Consider the following 22,538-nt stretch of genomic DNA (forward strand, 5'->3'; position numbering starts at 1 on the left):
ATGCAGAATTCTTTATCAATATTAATACGTCTTAGCAATAGTGAAGAAACGGGATAGATGGGCTGTCCGCTTCAGCTCCCGTAGATAACGAATACTTTTGTCGCTTTGGAAGTGAGCGATCGCAGCTAAAACGAGATAGATGTGATCCTGTGGACGGAGTAGACTGAGATCAATTTCAAACCATAAAGTCTAGTGATCCAGCCTAAACAGCTTAGCCATAGTCATAACGATCTTTTAAGAAATCCTTCATTTAGGCTGTATCTTGTATATTGCTATTAAACTATATATTATCTCACTAAACTTCAGCGTTCATGAATATTATGTCCTGTGTCTATACTGGTTGATCATTGAGCAGTAAATGTGCCGCCAGCTGGAACGTGTTATTGGCTATAGTTCGATGCTACTGTATGATTGAAAGGGTATTATTTTAGCCAGGTCGTAGCATTCGTAATTGATAGCAAAGAGAAAGAAGAGCAACATTTTCTTGCTTGTTATAGGGCAACATACACATACATAAGCAAACACAACAATATCAACGGTCTAAAGTGGAATCTTTGATCCGAATCGAGTTCTTCTTTATCTCTTTCTTCAGCCATAACAATGGTGCCAGCGAAAACAGTAATTAATGCTCAGGGAGAATGAAGTGACATCAAAGTCCCATAGCGTAGGCGAACGGGGTGGTTGAACGAAACGTTGCAAGTAGGCTTCGATGATGCCAATTTTCTTCAAGGACTGACTGATTTTTTATGAATATCTCAGATTTTTTTCATTTTCGAGGCAGGATTTTTTTCCACCTTTCCAGTCAGCACCGATCCAACTCGATACTGTCTATCGAGTTGGATCGAATCGAGTAACTAGGTAACATTTACGAAACGCTTCTGATTCGAATTGTGAGCACGTATCTGCAAGGCAAGATGGAAGTGCCTCCCATTCATATGAGTAAAGCGACTTGGTGGATCCGACTCGTGTGCTAGAGAGAAAGCCGCGGAGAAGCGTCTGTACTTTTCTGAAGTTGAGCAAATTGTCAAAGAGGGGCGTAGTTTTTTCTAATTAAAACGGCAAATAATAATAATGTCGGCCTGCCGAAATAAATACGCTGTTCATCAGCGTACTCCTGACCGTTTTAGGGCCCTGAGTTGTCCGTATCTACCTTTCCAATGAATGGAACACCGCTTTACACGCACTTTCCTTCCGTTTCTATGCAGTCAGGCCTCCTTTCTTCTTTTGTCGAAGTCCTTGACGCTGACGCGGCGGTAACAGCGACGGTTTTGATTCAAACGGCCATTGAATTACTGTCGTTCTTATGCGATCGCCGCGTTATTGTTAGTTGTGTTTGTGCTACGACCGCTGCTGCTGTTTCAGCCGTTGTTGTTATTTCAGAAGTGAGTGCGCTCCAATGCAACAGTGGATTATATGCCGGTGCGATCGACCCTGTGCGTAGCGACAGCATCTTATTGTATGCACTACAGTTAGTGATAATGGCAAAACACTTCGATAAATATTAATCGGTCGAGTACAATAAACAACTTGTGATTGAAACATTGAGAAATCGTCGCGAGTATTTCTGTGTGTGTGTGTCCGTCCTCGTATGACTGCAAAAAAAGAAAGGTGTGGAATAGAAGATTAGCAATTCATTCTGGATAATGGCAAATACCAACGGAAAAAGTCATATTGTATAAGAAGGATAGGAGGTGGCATGCCACGCATCGTCATCACCTTCAGCCAGCATTAGTTGCTCCTGAAAATTATGATCTTGTTCGCGTAGGTATCTATGTATGTTGACACAGATGATAAAATGTTTAGTTTTCGTGATCTCTGGCGTGGCAGACTAGAGCGAATATTCAGAGAGCTGACGCATTTGTGCACTGGCTGTTAAACAGCGAATCCTTAAGGTCTCGAAAGCTTTCAGAGTGCTTTCATTCTCTGTCAGCTTGAATACGGTGGAACGACAGTCGTCTTTGTCTGAGTTGACAACGAGGATAAATAGGATACGATTCCCTTCTAGGATTGGAAAATCATTGTTCATTAGTACGCATGCGTAGCGGCTGACGTTAAGGCATGCAATAGATTTGAGTATAAAATACATTTTTGGACTTATTACAGAGATGCACTGAGTCCGTCTGTTCTTGTATGTTAACATTTAACCCCTCAAATGGTTATGCTTAAAATAGCTGAAATAGGTTTAAGCGAGAAATTTCTCAGTATCTCCAATTGAAAGCGCTTGTACGGGTTGAACTGCTGTCGGCAATGATAACGTAACTAGGCCTGGAATCGATCGTACAAAAAGATGATTTGTGCCGGTCGGTAACCGCGAAGGCATCCGAAATTCTGGTCATTGACATAATATCACAGCTTTCGGTCGGTCTGTTACTTGCAGTGGTGAAGCTAAAGGAAGCAGGCATTTTTTTGCAGAAAGTTGTTTTTCTTTGTGGTGCTTTGGGTGCACCTGGCGAACCCTAGCGTGTCTGTGACGCGACGTTTGCATGAAACAACTTCCATGCTATATATTCGACATACGGCAAACGTCTAGCAACGTCCTTCATTAACACCGACCACGTATCTAGTAACGGATGCAAAATTATGCATGTATTTGTTAACGGTAAAAACTATTCATTTTTTTGTTTACGTTCTATCTGGGCCATCGCATCGATTCCAGATTCACGACCAATTAAATATTTGCCATATTGTACACAAGCGTATTAACAATATGTTTTTCTTACTATTGTTTTTTAATAGATAGTGGCAAACTCCTATAGTAGACATACACATTTAGGTAGATACTTGAGACGCATGGATTTTGGGCTCCTACAATAAGCTATCTATGACTGAAGCTATAAAGAAGTCCTGAAGCAGACTGAATCGGGGGAACTGAGTGGTGCACTGACGTAATTCAACGTTTGTCAAGTGGTTATTTGTTATTGTTACTGATACGAATGGATAGACAGACAACGGAAGCATGTGAACCCGTGGGTCAGTCCCGTAACGTCTATACACGTCTTAGCGTAAAACGCCAACGAGGACTACAAATAGAGCTTTCTTTACGGTAGAGAGCGAATAGCTTCATGGTCAAAATTACCACTAGTGCTACTGTTAATAATTATTATACTATTCCGGCCAGCGATTCCCATTGCCCTGTCTTCCAGATTCTACAATATGAGCCATTGCTAAAACCGTTAAGCTAATAAGCCGTGAAGCAGCCGTTCGTTGTCCAAGAGACGAACGAATTGACAATGCTCCAGCCACCGCAGCAGAGATTTGTTAACCCGTCCGTTAGTTGCCCTAAGCACTGATCGCTGGGGCTCTCTAATAGTGGTCTGACTGTAATCGCTGCAGTAGTCATTGTGTCCGTATCGTAAAGCTGAAGTAGAGGTCGACTCCGGCCGATGCCAATGTTGTATTGGCTGAGCGCTGCTGAGCTGAAGCATCAGCCGCAGCAGTAGCGTCGAGATGAAACGAAACGGCGGTCTGCCCTAAACCGACAGACGAACGAACGAACAAGCGAACAAACGGGCCGGGGTGGGGGGGCCCCCACCTCCTAGGGGTCCTAGACGAACCCTGGCATGATCAGCACAAGCACAGCTCAGACTAATGTTACGGCTCTTGCTGTTTCGAGCGAACGTTACGGAATAACTGGTGGCGACGACTAGCTAGCTGCACCATGTGTCACTTTGTGTACTTTTACTATATTGTTGATGTTATCGTTGTTGCTGCTGCTTCTGCTACCGTTGTGGAAAGAACGCTTTGAGCCCTGTTGATTGTTATTGTTGTTAGCGCGAGTATATTGGTGCGTGTATCTATCTGTGTGTGAGCTTTGTCGACAAACCGCAGGAGCAACCGGCTAACTGGCGTTGAATCTGAACTGATAGACAGCTCAGACAGCGCTGGCGTTGACTCGTGTTGGTGTGACTTGACGGCGTAAAAGCGTCAGTTCACTTCATCACTGACTTCTACTGCGATCGTGGTACAGTTTGTTGCTACAGCATAGCTGCCATCGCTTATACTTCAGACGCAAGTTCCCGGTAATTGCTGCGGCGGCTGTCACCGTTACCAGTGCAGCAATGTAATTCGACGTTACTGGTGCTTTGCAAAAATCGACACTTTTGCAGGACGTCTTTTGAAGAGATTCTTTTTGTTCTACTCATATCATCGCTCACATACCGCTCATTGAATCAGATACTGATACGTCGTGAGCTGACTTTAATGATGAGCACACGCGACCCTATTGATGGACGCCATTCCGCCTCCTACACTGTCCTCAAAACTTGCAACGTGCTATAATAACCTGCTTGCAAACTTTGCCCTGAGGAGCAGAAAAAGGGAAACTAAGATTGGTTCGTCGAGTTCTGTTCAAGAATAATATGATGCTAAATAAAGAGAAATGTTTCACTACGTATATAAGCTGAATATCGGCTATTGACCTTTAATGAGTTTTGTAAAAAAACAAACGATGTCCAGGCTACTGTTACTTCGGCTAGGCGCGTAGTATTTGTATATAATAATAACAATAATAACAACATCTCAAGCCGTTGTCCAGTTTTTTTTTTTTCACGTTAAGACAAATAGTCGTTTCTCGTCATCAGTATCCGAATGAGATCAATTAATCTTGGCATGTGCGTTCGTAATATTTATATTACTCATGCTTCAGCGATGTCGGTACCGTAGCTCCTGATATCCTAGAAAATTTTGTTTCTCCATTAAGAAAATGCAAAAAACCACAGAATAATACGATCAATCACTGAGAAAAAATTATTACTTTTCACACTGTGTGTGCATTTTGTCAATGTTTTTCGTTTAGACTCCATAAGCAAGTGGCTGTTGGCTATTTCTATTATATATATTTCATTATACAATAGTTGTGATACTGACTCAAATGTATTATTCAGCTAAGAGTTTATTAACTAAACAGTATTTAAAATAAACATAGTGGTGACTAGGTATTTCGGCTTGACGCTTGCCGGACGGAACGCGCTCGTAAACGGCTTCTAGGTGGTTTTTTCATAGTCGACCGATTAAAAGTACAGCCATTGAGAAATGTTGCTGGATACGTCAAGACTAGAGAGATTCTATATCGAGTAATTGCGAAAGGCCACTCTAATAATGCGAAGTGGTTGATAGCTAAAGGAAAGTAGTAGTAGTACTAGGTTTTTCTAGGTAGTTAACATTTTATAAAATACGTTTATCATGAATAACTTTTTTTGGCGCTTAAACTAAGATTTCTTAATTGTAGTAAACAAACAATTTAGCTTCGATACGTTTGTGGCTCAGTGTACAACCCAAACAAGGTACAGATTTTAGGGTGATGTTATTGTGCCTTCTTCACACATCCTCTACATTATTATAACAGCAATCAACAGCTAAACATGATAGCTTAGGCAGATGATTTGTCACACTCTAAAAATTGTTAAGTAGATACTAGTATAACAGGTGCAAGTTGTATGCAAGTTGTTGATAAATTCATTAGCACAGCTTCATACTGATTTGACCTTATCTTTTTTTTTATTTGACATGTGTTCTTTGTCAACGTCATCGATACATCGATGTCTGTATCCGGTGAAAATGATGATGGGGGCGGTGACTTCAGTGGGCCGGTGGTGACAGGCGGAACCGAGGAGAGGGCCCCTTCGCGTGTTCGCGTGCACTTCTTTGAGAGTGGCGCCGTCAAGTGTCCCTCGGCTACCGGCGGCAGCAGTGCAGCAATGGACGTCAGCGTCGACGGCCAGCTGTTCAATGGCAACGCCAGCAACAGCTACTTCAGGGAGACTCAGCAAACTCAGCAGCACGTATTCACCACTAGCACGCCTAACGGTACCAGCGTGCGAACCGTCACGTATACTGCAAGGCAGAGGTAAGCCAGTCAAAAAAGGGATCTGTCCGCCTTTTTTCCCTGGGGTTGGTGGGGGTAAGGAAAACCTTCCGGAAGAAAGGCGTAACGCAGGGCTGTTGTTCGGCTACGGTTGGCTACTGCTTTTACCGTTTTTCCTTGCGTGCACTCTTCATTTAGGTAGCCTTATTAGCCTGGCGGTTGGTTTGTTTAGATTACACATCTATTCATCTTCTGTTGACCATATAGGAATCTCGCAGGTAGAAATCTCCAGACTTGAAAAAAGTAACCACTTTCATATTAGACACCTTGCATGGTAGGTTCATTGGAAGGCAAGATTTCACGAGTTTATTAGAGTTACTTGTAAAAAAAGCAAGTTGACTTTGTCAAAAGCGGCTGCCGCTTCCTGTTTCATATCCGATAGAGGGGTATATCTGATAAATGTCAGTCTTTTTCAGTGATTTTCCGCGAAGTCTTTCTTGACGGTTTTTTAGCAAGATCTTTGAGCTAACGTCAAATATACGATTTCGTTATGGCTAATAGTATAGGAAACAACGATCCTAAGTCGTATTCAGGGCATACTAGGAAAGCATTTTTTGTATCGGTAATGAAATATGTTCCCGACAGATTGATCTGGAATTTGCTGTACTACTTTTGCCATGATGTGGTATTTATCGAGTACTTTCGACGGTCAATTGAATAGCACTTGGGGATACGATGTTGCAGAGCCCAGTGTAATCCATCGATTGCAGCTGGTGTATGCAAAGATAATTAGCGACGGATAACGGTGTTCGTTTCACATGCCTTTGATAAAAAGTTAAACATTAATTACCTGGGCGTTACTTTGGCATGTTACTTCGCCATTATAACCCAAGCGCGGCTTGGACTAGAACAGGCAAATCCACCCACGTACCATCCGCGGTTGTCTTTTGCCGTGAACGCTAGCCTAAATAAATCGTTTGCTCTTGATGGTTAAAACTCGTATGATAAAAAATTAGATGAAAAAAATGTTGTCGCTTAAACCAAGCATTAAATGTTCTTCTCGTATGAGATCTGTGATAATTTTTAATAAGCCATTGCTTACATGAAGATAACGTGACCAATTAAATTTTCTCTATAGTATCTACTTCACCATTGCCAAGTGGACCACTCTGTCGTAATGTTTTTACATGCAGCACTTAAACCGTTAAGCATTATTCCATCGTACGGCCGCCTCGCGCCAGCACGAAACGTATTTATGTACGGATTTGAACCTGAACCGCAGGGTCGTAATCATTGGAGTTGTCCGCACTTCAATCTTGCGTTCTAAAATGCCATTCGAATTTGGTAAAGGAGAAAATTTATATATACATTTTTTATGTTATGTTCATAATAAATGGGTCGAGTACGGTGATACACTTGCAAGGCTTACCCTAATTTTAAATACGTCTTAACGATCTAGTTCTGAATTCGAGTCTGCGACGTTTTTCCATCACTTCACCGTTTTAGTGTTTGTATTCCGTCGCGATCGATAACTCCATCGGTTGGCTGCTGTACGAAACTTCGTGTGAGTGCGTCCTTTTGCTACAAAGGGAACTGTCCTATTTTTTATGAAATAATTGTATTGTGCATACCCGAGCCTTTGGGCTAATTTTCTCAAGTCGGCTTCGAAACAACATCTTATACCCAGAATTTACGATTCCAACAGGTGCACATAACTATCGCATATCTACAGTATAATGTGTATATGATGTTGGTAGAAAACTATACAGACAGGCCATTTTTGGCCTTCGTTAAAATTTCTGCATCTACAACGCCATGTCTATATAGTTGTTAATGCCGAAAATACGACCCGATACGTACGATATAATACGAAACAACTATTCTCTTAACTGCAACGGCTCACATTTGCCTTGATCAGATGCTGCAAGTTTGCACAAAGGTTTTCCTTTTACGCGCCATACTTTGATCGACATCTTCCGTGATGAAGAATCAGCGTAGATTTATGCTGCTTGGGCATTATTCACCCTCACGTCTGGTCTGATAATCCATCTGAATATTCATAGAGGTGTCACTCTATGCAGAGCAGTTGTGGCGGCAGATTCACAACTAAATGAATCGTAATTGCGACAAGATTTTCCCGCTGTTAGTGTACAAAGTGATCAAAAAATGTACAGGTATCGTAATGATAACAGGAACAATTATCAGGACCACCACACATAGCTGCATCGGTTCACCTATTCATAGGAGCCATCATCTGCTCTGCATCTATCCATGTGATTCTCTATTTTCACATGTCCAACTTCAAGCGGATTACTCTTACATCATCCGGGATGTGTATTTTATTACATGAAGTCACATTGCGGTTTCTTTACTTGAATACGCTGATGAAGCTTGCCCTAACCAAAACTGACACATTCGAACCGCTAGCAAATACACTTATGTAGTGACTAGACGATTGGTCCGTTTACGATGCGTAAGGCCTTTACGGCAAGTCTGCTGTCACTAGTAATTAGCAGTGCGAATGTCTATTGTCAAGTGTTACCTTTGGCCTACCGGCTAACCCGTCCGTAATAATCGCGCGCACACGTTCGGGCACAAGTACGCGCAATTCAGTATCAACAAACGCAGCTCGAATAGCATGGGCGAACGAAGAAGTCGAATTTCAGTAAATCAACGAAGAGACTGATTGGTCTTGAGTGATGAAAGATCAGATCGCTAAAAGAAGAGCCGATGAAATGCAACGAAACCGAGAAATGAGTCCTATTTATTGCTATAGGATTACTCTGCTAATAGTTATCAAGTGTCCAAGGTAAGTTTTTGCTCGAGATGATAAATGTATCATTAGACAACGATAAAATGTTGTTATTTGCTGAACTAGGCCCATAAACCTGAGCGCTGCATCAGAAAACGAGCTTACCATACGGGCAACAGTTAGCTGGATATTTATTGTTATTGGTCACCTTTACGGCACGATCTGCCGTGGTCTTGGTTAAACTAGAACATTATTGTAATAATAATAATCTAAATTAGAAAATTCAAACGATAATTCGCTCTTCTTCTCTGCAGTTTCCGTTCCGTAAACGCTCTTCAGGATTTCGTCCAAACGATGTCCAAAATTTCGCGAGAGGCAGTTTTGCCTCTCTTGGAAGTTCTAGGACGAAGAGACTGCAAAGGCAAATTAAAGTTACCTAAACACTTTACGGCCTCATTTTGTTATTCCTATACTTAGCTTCTTTTTTTTTTGTTTTTTTCTTAATATAATAGTCTACTGACGCCTGTCATTTTTGGCTTTTGTGGCGAACTAATAGAATTTTTACACTCATTATCCCAAAGCTAACACAAATTGAGTAACAAGAATCAGTTGGATACTTTCGATTTTACATTATATAGCCAGCAAGATATGACGACGAATGTCATAGTAGTTGTTCCTTGACAAAAAGTTTTCTTTTTTAATTACTAGGCTTTCTTAAAGCTAGGAAAGCTTGGGCTGGGTTTAGAGTCTTGGACCACCCGTTCATCCCGCGATAGCCTAGCGGATAACATATCTACCTGCTAATCATTGGGGCACCTCGTAGTCTAGGTGCGAACCCGAGCATAGTTTCGCGTTGGGAGCCAGTCGTCTAATGGGTAGCCTAAAGGCCATGCTGGATGTAAAACACAGAAACACCAGACATTGAATGTGACAGCGTTTGTTTATGTAGGGTATCATAATCAGTAACGTCTCGCAGGTAGCTGGGCAACTAGTTTTTCTTTATTTGTGTAGAACCGATACTAGTTAGAGCACATGCATGGCGGATAAGGTTTAATTTCTAAAGAGAAGCTTTCTTTGGTGGACGAAGCAACATGTCCACACTCCGTATGTGTGAAAGACTCTTCTACTAATTTGGTGCTATTTGCTATCAAAAATTCTGTTTATGTTCAGTGTCTTCCAGTTATTCGAATCTTCTTGGACACATACAAATCGATGCGGGCTTGTATTTGCTAATTTTAAATTAAAAAATAAATTATTATTACATTGTTATTAGTCAGCCCAAAGAAAATCGGGATGAATATCTTGGCCACATTATGTCATTAGATATAATTCCTATTCAGCTCACCTATGAGGGAACGACCTACATAATACATTTCATGCTTGTGATGAGTAACGAGTCCTATTAACGGCTGGGTCTTTCACTCTCATATCATGTTGCTTATGTGCTTTCCGAACAAAATACGTTTAAGTTATTTATTATAAGTAAGGCCTTGCTTATCTGTTATGAGACGGCACTCTACCTTTATAATAATTATCGTACGCATCTATCTCACATAGGCGAACACTTGTTGTTTGGAAAACAATACAATGATGTTATGATTGTCTTTGACATTACTCTACCAGCTGAGCTTACCGAGTACTTCCTTGATCGTTTTCTCTACCAGAAAGCATGAGTCAACAAACAAAAACTACCGAAAGCTGAGCGCCTGTACTTAGGTATATAGTAATGCCAGCGACGGTGTACGCGGATCTTCAACCAGTATTCGATATTTCACAAAAAGATACTCTCAGATAAAACCGAAACAAACCCGTTTTAACTTGACCTTTTTTTCACTCGAATACGGCCTATTAATACAGTACAGATGTCGCGATTTCGAATGGCCCGCTGTAAGCAAACTTCGAAGGATGATAGAGTATTCATAGGCGCATCAATCGATAAGAGATTGCGACAAGCAAGCGTTGTTGGTTGACAGCGGCCACCAAAATCAATGACGTTTCGGTAGTGGACGTAACCCGTATACCTCGTTTGCTATCTATGCGTACATTGTATCGGTTAGCAATTTTATTATGCTATGAGCGAAATTCCTTAAACGGACGCGTGGACATACGTACGTACAGAATATGCGAACGTCTGATGATATAAGGAACTGAAGAAAAACGTCATCGGAACTTCGTGAAGAACTCAGCACACTCGCAGCGCGCGTAAACCTCTAACTAGTATGGATGACGGAACAAAAAGCGTTTGTCATTCTTTGCATCTACCATATACGTATTGCCAGCATTGCCATTAATCACTGTCAACAGTGCTAAACAAACTAAGTTGTCGAAGTTACCGTTTGGGTGATCAGGGCGGTAAATTGTCATGACATACATTGAAGGTACCGACTTCCATTTCAAGGGAATGACTTCAAAGTTGTTTTGTAATTATGACTATTACTATTCGCAACTTGCTGTTAGATGAGTTTCCGTATAAATAGGAACAATACCGCTCAAAATTGATTTATTAAGCTTATTATTATTACACATACTCGAATAAAAATGTTAAACTGCCTGGTTTTGGAATTATTATTATTATTTGATTAAAGCTCACATTTATCTCGTTTCAGTACGGACAGTGGCATAGATAACCCGTTCCGTCCCGAAGGAGAACTTTCCTTGGAGGCCGATGAGATCGTAAAGGTAAAACCCGATTCCCGTCCTTGCTCTAATTATTAAGGCCAAATATTTGCTATTTATCAAGACTTACTTTAAATTCTGTTTAACTTTCATGAGCTCGATCATGTTGAAACTAATGCAACTGGCACACTTGAACTATCAAACAACTAGTAATACGGACTGCATTGATTTGTCGGCGGTGGGTATAAAAGAAACCAGACGAGATTTCCCGCAGTTGGACGTATGTGAATAGTACCTCACCTTCGACCACAGATACTTTCACTTGGATCATGGATAGAAGAGAACGTGCCCAGCTAGCTGATTGCGATGCTCGAAACTTCACAGATTGTTTGCGGCTAGTGTACTTTATAAATATCACATAAGCCACTGTTAATGACAGTTGATTGAGCATACTGAAGCATAGAAACCCACTGAATAACGAAACAGGGCCGCTATCGTCATAATAATAAGCTGACAATTGTCGAATTTTTTCTCAGTCACCTACCACCATCTTCAGCATCGCTTTCCCTTAGCCAACTGGAACATTTACTACGTTGGTGTCAGCTCAATAAACACGGCAAACGCCCTAAGTTGTACCGCCGGAATGATAAAGCGTGTAGAAGCACTGAACTTCACAGCAACCCCCGTTATAGACATTCGCTACGAAAAGATTCGTCTATTTTGGTTGGTTTGGTGCATTATGGATGGACCTACGTCATGGGATGTTGGCTTATTTTGTTCTAGTTGTATATAATGTCGATATTTATTTATTTGTTTACCGTGTTAACGCTGAGATTCGCATGGACAACAAGTATATTCCTGAGTTCTGCGACAAGTGATAGAAATAACTAGAATAGAAAGCCTCCTTGCGATCCTCTGTACTGACGTTACATTGACAAAAATTATATGCTTTTCTCTATGGCAACCTAATTATACTTTGACAGGCGATCAAAGAAGGCCGACCGATTGATTCGATCGATTCCGGGAGAATCTCGCGGCAAGAGCTCGGTACGACCACATTGTCGATCAACACATCAGCAGTTCCTGAAAACAAATCGCCCACAAACGTCAAAAATGGCGCCGCTAAAAACGGTTCCGCCAAGGGTCCTTCAAACAAAAAGGTATCATCATTACACCTTTATGACACTCCTAAGCCGGCAACCCACTTGCCACACACGTCAGTGGGTTAGGTTGTCTTATTATCAAGCTTGAAGCAGGAGATAAAAGTGCTATTGTCCTGCGTGTCAAGCTTTCTGTCTATAGAAGTTTTGGTTATTTTGGTCCATATCTTTGCGTGTCTGTGTCTTAGATTAATTCGTTCTTCCTCTTCAAGCCAAGCTTATCATATCGTTGGAGATTTAAATAATTTCATTTTTCCTCAATATACGTATGTGTATTCGTTTTCCACAACAGCTGTCATGATTCGCTGCAGGGCTTCAACCAGATTTCTGATATCAAAGCCATCTTCTTCTGCTACATAGTAATTGCATGTGATTCGTAGTAGTAATAGTTATGTCCCTTGTTTAGATACATTTTCTCTCATAGACTTTAACATCTCTCCTTTAATACGATCATATTGTGTATGATGCGGGGACACATCCAGTAAAAGGTGTCAGCCGGAAAGAGGCTTCGATATGGACTTTTAGGTATAATATTATCACTAACTTGTCTCCGTCAGCGCTGATATGAGCGATATTCTTATTACTTACTATACGAGTCATGGGTTCGCTCTAAGGTTTTTGTTTCGGAAGTTGTCGCATTTCTACGATCATATTTATAATTTGATTGATAAAATCCCTTATGCAAAAGAGAACAGTGCGGCGTTTGTTGCTAAACCTATCACGCCTCTCCGGGTATATGGGCGTAATAAATCTATCGTTTTTATAAATGTCTTAACGCCAATACAGTATGTATACGCAGTGTACTTATGGCACAAGTTATTAATTAGCTATTGATTTTCTTGAGGATGTGATGAGTCAACACGATATTTTCCTCTACTGATAAAGGCCTTAAAAATAGTTATCTACGAGCACTACCGAGCGGACCCACTACTAGCAGTTACCAGGAAGGTTATTATTAAGTACATACGAAAAATTACCGATTTTACTTTTGCTCTGTGTCAGTGAATCTGCTTATGACATCGTAAAAAATGTCATCAATTAATTTTTTTGGGCGTTCAAGGACTTGGCCTTGTTTATCAACACATCGCTGGGGAGTTTTCTATGGTTTATTCAATTTTGCATGAAATCCAATCAGCAAAAGGTACTGTTCCACTTGTGATTCTATTTATTACATTCGACAATTTTATAATTGGAGTTAATTGGCAAAGAGAAGAAGTTTTTCTTTGTAGACTGCATCCGGTAAAAGATGTGCTGTCGTGAAACTGATAGTCTCTTTGCTTCTCGTACATCATAATAACTAAAGTACGTGTTGGAAGTGTCTTCAACATAATCTAGATAGACCAGCCTGACTCGAAACAGCCAAAAGAACCATCATCAGTTACTATGCTAACGGTAACCGATGACCTTTAGTATGATCTATTAGAATATTCCTATGAATGTGAGCTTGCGTCGCATCCATGGAAGTTATTAATTGTAATGAATTAGTAATTAAATAATGACTGATGAAATAACTTCCATTTACTGCTGCATGTAACCAATTAACGCATGCCTACATCATAATCACTAGAAAGCCTCTTTTTTTTATCTCGCTTGAGTGTCATCTGTTTCAATCACCTGACCTTTAGGCATTAAACTTAATAAGTTACTAGAAACTAAACTGACTAAACACTCAGCAACAAAAACCGCAATAACCACATGTTATATACTATAAAAAAAAAAAAAAAACAACAATGAGCGAGATGTGTAACGAAGAATGTTATCTTCCGTGTGGTGTCGTTTGCGTCATCTGACTGACCTACGTAACACTCACCCATCACCCATTCATCCTGCTGATGACTGACTGATGACTTTGATGTGTTTCCTGAATTTTGTCTGCTTCTGCTTCTCCATCTCCACTGTCCTTCTCCTACTGACCTCGCGCTGCGCAGCTCTGAGGAGGCTGACACCCTCCTCTGTCTGCTGAGCCGGTTAGTAGTTGCTAGTCGAGATAAAGTTAGGAAAAAACAAAACAGACGAATTAGGTCACGTAACGGAAAACAGCATCTGCCTATTTAACAAGTTTGATCTATGCATAGGAGAAGTGGGTTAACGAATTTGCAACCAGGTGCATAACACAATAGCCAAAGGTATATGTTAGACCTAAATCCGGAACAGCACAGACGCGTGAGCTCAAAGCCAGCGATTATTTGATGCAGTAAGGATAAAAGTTGATTAAAAATAAATAAAGTGGCCTATATAGAGTTAGCTATCAGATGTGAGGCGCTGAATCCGTGAATTTGAGAGAAAAATAATGTTCGCTTGGCCGAACGAGACTGGACAATTCCTTTAAAAAGACCACAACTTTCAGACGCAAATACACCTTTTAAAGGCCTCTTACCCGGTGGCTGGGCAAAAGGCCACAGCAGCTTCCATACAAAACCGTAAAAGCCATCAATAGTTAAAATCAGCCATTTGAGGAGTGGTTTAGTGTAAGGAATCGGAAGATTCTTTTCAAAGAACGCTATTAGGCCACATTAATATAATGTTTCCTGTATTTTTCTTCGACGGTTATGTTTAGGTAATAGTATGTGATTGTCATGGAGTAAGCTTGCAGTATTTATAACTAGAACAGATTTTTTTTAGTATTAGAAAAAAGCAGTGAAAGTGAGCCTTAACTTAAAGGAACATCATTAGATCTAGACCAACGTTTTGTAGATAGTTCCGAAGCTGAGATCCGAGGCAACGAAACTTTTCAGCTTGAAAATTAAATTACATTAAAAAATTCCCAACCTGCTCATAGCTCCATAAGTCTAAGATTTGTTTGAAACAAAATTCGTTTGAGGTAGGTAAGAAACTTTAGCCATGGAGGGTAATAATGGAACATATGTTCAAGGCACTTAAGTACCCTGACAGAATTTAAAAAGTAACCTATATTTTTTTAGATAGGTTATCTGCTGATATCAGAAAAAAGTTCTCGGAATAGATGTCAACCATTTCCAAGAATAGACTAGCAATTGAATCTATCGCATAAGATCCAATCTACAAGACGAGTTAATTCATCGTACTTCGATGTAGTTGTTGGTGCTCCAGTTTGAACGCGAGCGTTCGTTCGATGAACTTTACGAAGGCCCGTTGTTGAATTGCTCAACCCGGCATATTTGTTCATTCCTCATAAGGACAAATCAAGAGTTTTATCTAGAAAACTCCTTGAAACTTTTCATTAATGAGAATCCCTTCCAGGGCTGAAAATACTTAATATCTTAAAACAAGTGTTACTCTGTTTTTGTCATTATTAAGCGTATGTTGTTGTTTACAGTCGCTATTTCGGGTATCTATTGTGGTATCGCCAGTTAGCCTTAAAAATTTTACTATTCCTAGAATTTTTCCAAGACACTCAATAAGGTTCAGATATGCTTTGCGGTACCCCTACATAACTGAAGTTTGTCTCTTTTATTAGCTAACTTTGAGTGGTGCCAGCCCAAGTACTCCTAGGCCTCCGTCCGCAATTAAAACTTTTTTTTAATAATTTCGTTTCAAGGCTAAAAAAAATCGATTGTGTTAAATTGAAATTAGTCCGAATGTGACTTAATACTACCAGTAGTTTTAATTCATAAACTCTCCTCTGTCAAACTTCCTCAACCTGGACAGAACTTCTCACGCAATCACGTATTCAATAAATCATTTTTAAACTAATTCTTAACTTTAAACCGACAAACCTTATACACTTTATTTTAACTCAGTTAGCTCTACTTATAGAATAAATTATCTAAACGTTTGTATTCGAACTAAGGCTGAATATGGTGTCCACGCTAGATGGAATAGTGATCTGACAAGTGCTTTCAGTCAAAACGTCACGTGTGACCTTTTCTATTTGCTTCCATGCAAATAACAGTGAATTCTTAGAATTTACTTGGAAGCTTCTATTATTATTATTATTAGTTATTTGCTCATTTCGAGGAAGAAAGTTTTAAACACATGGGAGAACCTGACGTATAGATACTTAAGGATGTTGACACAGCAATGGCGTATGTCGTAGGTCGTTTGCCTGCAGTGTTGGTTTTATTACTATAAGTATTATTATATTATTTTCAATATATATATATAAATATATATATCCTCCAGTCGTAGATAAGTGTGAAAAACAATAGCTAATATATTTCCTGTCAATTTTTCCTTTCTTTTGCCCTTTCCCTAAACTTGCTATATTTAACGGACGGGACGGAATGGGTTGGTAATATCACAGGACGCGAAACCGGGCGTGGTAGACGTACAGCGGGGAGTCGTGGTGCCACCGTCCGAGGCTCAGCAGGCTGAGCAGGTTGTTATCAAGAAGAAGCCCAGGTGCAAATGCTGTGTCATCCAGTAGTAGACTCGTTAGCTGTGAAAAATCAACCCAACGACCAAGAAAAAATAAGTAGACCTTTTCAAATATAAAAACCCACAAACAGACAGATATACAGACAGAGTAAAGTAAGACAACACTGAGCAATACATACAACCAAGATGACAGTAAATGGCTACCGGCCGTTTAAATTCTCTCCCATCTTTGCATTCGAGTGGGGTTCGAGTGGTTAGACGTAAATGGAATAGTTGCAGACTATAACGTTCATCTCACGACTGGTCAGCAGCGCGCGTTTTTGACACGTCTATTGGCAGTTTTCATCATGCGGCATTGCAGCGTGATGATCATTTGGCCGCGTCATCAAAGGGAAACGAAATTGTTGTCGTCGTGATCAACTTTCGTCATAAAATTACGCGACCAATATTAGATAGAACGCAACAATGTCTGCTTAAACGTGATGACGGTTCGGACGACAGTGAGTGACCCTTCGACGCGTGGCCATTCAAGAAAGACAAGGTCACGTTACTTCATATGGCAGGAAACATAAAGACAGAATGAAGCAGCCTTAACGAAAAGAAAAAGCTACTTATCACGATCATCTTTCTAGATGAACCGCTAGCTTGTACCTTTCATGAATGTTACCATCGAGGATAACAAAACCCTTCAGGAAAGAAGTTTCCTTTCAGAACGGACATTGACGCACTTAGGTACAGCCATTTGCCTAGAAGCTTTGTGTGAGCTCATGCCTGTTTTGCGCGCGTCAACAGCAGATCTGGTTCGCATCTCATTGCGGAAGCTGAGAACTACAATTACAATGCGTGCGCATAAGTTGTACGTCCGACGGGGAATGAGGTGCATGGTACTCGGCAGACAGGTGGTCTATAATCGAGACAAATCATTTGAAGCAGAAGATAAGACAACGGTCTATTTATTTTCCGACGACAGATGACGCAATGGCGAAAACAACCGTTTGTTTGTACATAAAAAAGTGTAAGCACCAGGTGAAGCTAATGGTTTGGATACCGCAAAACGCATACGGCGCTATATCCTGCGTCTAGCATGAGCAAGATTGTTGCACGAGACCGGAGCGTCTGTCAGCCACTGTTCCACAGAGATGTCACCACCTGGTGGATGGTGGTGATAAATTTTTTTCTTCGACCATTCTATTCAGCGGTGCGTAAAAACATTAATTTACATTAAGATGCACGTTCCTGTGCCTGCCCCTGTCTACATCTTTCCCCGCCGAAAAAAAAACGAGAAATCTTGGTACGATGCCGAATAAATACAAAAGTTCATTTCGTAACTTTCGCATAGGTAGGTAGGTGATGATGAGCAAAATGTCTGTTCGAAACAGAACCGAAAGGGATAAACCATATACAACATGTAGAAAAAAAAACAAGCAAGTAGTTGATTTAGCTCTATCGTGTCTGTCAGAAGTTGCTAATGACAATAGCTCCTTTTGACTTGTCGTTCTTTTACTTTATATATATATATATATATATATATATATATAAAGCAAGGGGGAGGAAGAGAGAGGGCTAGCGATATGTGGAAGTTGCAGTAAAAAAACAGGAAAAAGAAAAACAGAAATTTTCTGAAGCGGATGGCGAAGGGGTAGGAGCAGACGAATAGAACGGGGCGAGCTTCGTCTAGAAACAGACAAACAGGAAAGAGAGCGATACAAAGCGAGTAAAGTTAGAACAGGGCCAATAGCTTGGAAAGTATGTATAAAAGGGGACGATTGAAGACCGAGGTAAGTAGTATAAGACAATTTGCATGATGGTGTAGAAAGAACTCGTATGGCATAGTGGGGATAATGGGGTCGGTGATTACCTTTTGATACAGTGTGGTAACTACAAATGATTCCCTGTTGCGATGGCAGCATAGCAACCCCCGGGAGTACAGTAGCTTTAACAAACGACGAAAAACACAACAGAGCCATATTAATATATTATTATATACATTGATAATAGACAAAACATAAATGTAATGTCTTTACAAATTGAATGAAAAGAGCATTTTAGTGGACAAGAATAGGAACTCTATAAGTAACAAGCCAAACAAAGAATTGCGCAGGACGTTTAACACAGTCTGTTCCTGTGCGATTCCTGTCAGGCCCTTTGAAACTGCTAACAACACTTCGTTGTGAAAAATCACAGATCATCCTTAAGGGGTTCGCACGTTTTGTGCTACATAATAACCCAATACTTACGAACGAGTGAAATGAAATGTCCTTTCAGGTGTACCTATCATCTGTAGTATGTCTCCTTTTCGTGCTAGGTAAACCACATGTCCTTTGGGTTTATCGTACTCCTGGGTTGCTAGGAGAATGTTCTGTTGAGAAAGACAAAGACTATGAAAATAATATATAATCCTTCTTCACAAAGAAAGAACAAGCGATTCCCTACAATGCCGTAGTTAAATCCTTTCAGAAGTGAAAATGCTACAAATAATCAATTTTCGAAAAATGAAACATAGAATACAAATAACATGGCACAGAAGTAAATCTTCTTCGTTTCGTTGTTGTTGATACGATCTTACTACGCAAACGAGGTAGGATAAAACAGCTAAAAACATCCTATACATGCTGCCTATACATATTATCAATTGGCTAATATATATATATATATATAATGATTATCTACATAACATGTATGTTACAGATAACGTAATTAATTGGCTGGGCTACGATGTTTAGAAATGACTGATAATGTAATAGTCCTTTCCACAGTGGTTCAGTGTCTGGCAATTTTTGGCAGCTTCTAAAGGCTCCTGTCTTCTTTTCGCCTTATTGCATAGTCACACGTACACATTTATCAATAATACAACACAAGAGTCTCATACATTGTAACCCAACGACGACACCAACTTGAAATGCGTGCAAGTAGATACAGACCGAAGACGCGACAGATTCGCTCGACGAGAGATCTTCCTTGCGGGTATAACGACGGTGTAGGGAGGCATCTGTATTGTGAATACCAAACAGTTGTGGACCAGCTATACGTTTCACTATATATATATATAATATAATCCGCCACGTGCATATTTTTTTGCAAAGTTTCAGTTGCAGATGGCACAAGAACGAAGCCAGGTCTCGAGGAGCTTCAAAATTTGGGGGACTGCACTTTACAGCCGTGTTTTGTTACGTTGAATAAGAAACCTGTTTAGTCTTCATTTTGCTTTGCATGCTAAGCCTATTCGCGCTTAGCGTTTGCGAACCAGAGACACACATCAACAGAATCAACGGATACACGCCGTTATAGTAGCCGTTCATTCTAGACGTCCAATACACTTCTATACGTCACAGAACACATTCAGAAGCTTAGATAAGGCGGAAAACGCGTTGTTTCTATCATGGATAGAAGAAGCTCATTGTTCTGGCGCATCGAATAGTGCACTGGTCTTTTACCACTTTCCGGTTGGGGGTGAAAGGTTGTGAGGTACCTCCCTCGCCTAGAGGGCGGAACATCACCAGCCCGACCCGTACGTCAAGGCAATCCCCTCTTTTTAAGAAGCACCTCATTTGTTCATCCATGATAAATTGACACCAGAAAATCGATTCGTTTTCTACATCGTTGTAGTTCTTCATGAGAATGGCTATATGGGCCAGTAATACACAGACAGTGTAATATAGTCTACTATATTTCAATTATATATGCAGACATGAGACAGACAAGCAATTACACAAATGAATCGTGACGGTCCAATTGATACATGACGCAATTGTTGCCATCGGCAACTCAAATACTATCTACCAAAGCTGAAAGGCACACGGTGATACGGTAATCCGGAGTCGTTTCGTTACTAGAATAGCTGGATCGTTTTATCTGTCGCTTTGTTTTAACTGTCGCTTATAGACGTCGATCCTTCGTCGAAAACTGCCCGCGAACCTTGTGTCTGTATCTTTTCACCGCGTAGCGATTCGGTGTTGAGAACTCTTGGCCCAGTCAGTCGTCACTAAATCGAGAACGCTCTAAAATGGGTTTCTGTGAATTCGATTGGATCGAGGTGGACAAGATTGAAATGACTGATTCGTAAAATGCAGACAACGAACAACAGGCGAGCTGTTATGGCAAAATACAGCAGACAGTCGTCACTGTGACAAGTTGACGGAGAACGACTACAACAAATCAGAACGGAAAGATACAGGCAACTTTAAAAGAAGACCGATAAAGGCCCTTCGAACTATTAGACAAGCAGCGTGACAATAGCATCCGTCTAATTAGACAATAGCATTCAACGAAACGATAGATACAACAACACACAGGCGACAACACCTCTAATTGCTGGTATATAATTATAATAATTATTATTTAGTGCAATAAATATATTGCCAAAAACCAAACTGTGTGTTCTTCTTTGTACTAGGTGTAATATACGAGTAAATTAGCTTTTTGCATTACGCGCTATTAGGAGACGAAATCAGGTAAGTGATGATCTTTGGCTGAAAGTGTCAATATATGTAGATCGGATACCTGTCCGCTTTATGCATAACTAGCTATAATTCTCAAAAAAATTCAAAGAAAAAAAAAGCTTCAATTTTCACTGCGTCCTTTCAACTCGCTCACAGCTCCGGGTTATTTGATACATCAACAAAGTACAGAATGAACAATGGACATTCAAAATACTGACCTCACAGGCTGAATTAGTTATAATTTAACTAGTTTAACTTAGACACTTCTTTTGGTTAGCTGACTTTTTAGGTAGTGCTATAGTTTCGAAACGATACATCTAAGGTAATACCTCCAAATCACCTTACAATAACTATCAATTGGTGGCAAAATCATAGAAGTTTTGGATTGAAGAACCGGCACGCATCAGACATCATATATATTTATATAGATATTTACGGCGGTGAAAAAATAATCATTATTTAGCTAGTTATATCGGCTGCACATGGCCAGTTCACTTACGCCAAACTAGATATAAAACTGTCACCGAAAGGATTTTGCTTAATATAATAATATTTCATTCATTATTTACTCTAATCTATACTCTATTTACTGTACTTATTATACACCAAAAGTAAGTTTTTTTGGCTAAATTCTTAAAATTATTATACCTAGAACTGATCATTTTTTCTACTGACTTTTTTCTACTATTATTGAAAAATCAATTACTTTAAAATTGACTATATGAATTGGCGAATTTTTGCAACTCATTCGATTTTCATTAAGATCAATTATCTATTAATTAAATATCAGACTCTGAACGCGCCTTCGTGTAAGGAAGGATGGGGTTAGATGGTTTGCTTAATGCCATTGTTTCCAATGAGAAAAATAATCCTGGAAGATTCGTCAAAGACTCTCCTGGTCTGCGGCTTGGCTATCATGAGCTTATTATAATTAGTTTTCGAAAAAAAAAAAAAAAAAAAAGAGGTAGAGGCGCTTGGATCGTCGAGTCCACAAAATACGATCAAAAGTGATGATTTCGCGCGAACCAGTTGGTCATTTAACAAGGCTAATCGGAAAATGCTTTTTGCAGAAAAGGCCTGTTGTTACATTTAGGAAAGATGGTGCCTAGTAAAAAGTTGCGACTGATTTAGCATTATGATTCGTTTATCTATCTTATGTTTAGATAAAATTGTACCGGTAACGGTATGTGTACTGTTCTAAAGCCAGCTAAACTCCACAGAAGCCTGTAGAACTATTGTGCTTATAGATGATTCTCGTATAATCAATAATGTAAGGTAAGCTCTGACCTATGATGCTGATGGTCGCCGCATACCCGCTGAAATGTAGTGCATAAATCGCTTTGGTATATAAACGTAGCAATGGACTAATAATATAACTAAGAGATACGCGTCTATAGGTCCATAAGACGCTCATTGCCATCTGCCGACAAGAAAGCTACGCCAGTTAACTTCGTCCTGGTAGCAGCGGTAAA

General features: G+C 40.1%; 1 protein-coding gene across 7 annotated transcripts in view; it reads left to right on the forward strand.

Annotated features, from left to right (window-relative positions):
- LOC111250007 (uncharacterized) overlaps positions 1–20,997 on the forward strand; it is a 78,818-nt gene extending 57,821 nt beyond the window's left edge. For 5 of the 7 annotated variants that reach the window (XM_022804576.2, XM_022804573.2, XM_022804574.2 and 2 more), the window contains 4 exons: positions 5,582–5,845; positions 11,162–11,234; positions 12,155–12,331; positions 16,554–20,997. In XM_022804576.2, the coding sequence (XP_022660311.1) occupies positions 5,582–5,845; positions 11,162–11,234; positions 12,155–12,331; positions 16,554–16,676 (637 nt within the window). In that variant the 3' untranslated portion in view covers positions 16,677–20,997. Of the gene's footprint in view, positions 1–5,581; positions 5,846–11,161; positions 11,235–11,707; positions 11,895–12,154; positions 12,332–14,259; positions 14,299–16,553 lie in introns of those variants that run through there. The other 2 variants (XM_086986537.1, XR_015326057.1) reach the window with 2 other exon arrangements.
- The last annotated feature ends 1,541 nt before the right edge of the window (positions 20,998–22,538 follow it).

The sequence above is a fragment of the Varroa destructor genome, unplaced genomic scaffold, assembly GCF_002443255.2.
Source record: "Varroa destructor unplaced genomic scaffold, Vdes_3.0 BEIS01000004.1, whole genome shotgun sequence".
In the NCBI taxonomy this organism is placed as follows: Eukaryota; Metazoa; Arthropoda; class Arachnida; order Mesostigmata; family Varroidae; genus Varroa; species Varroa destructor.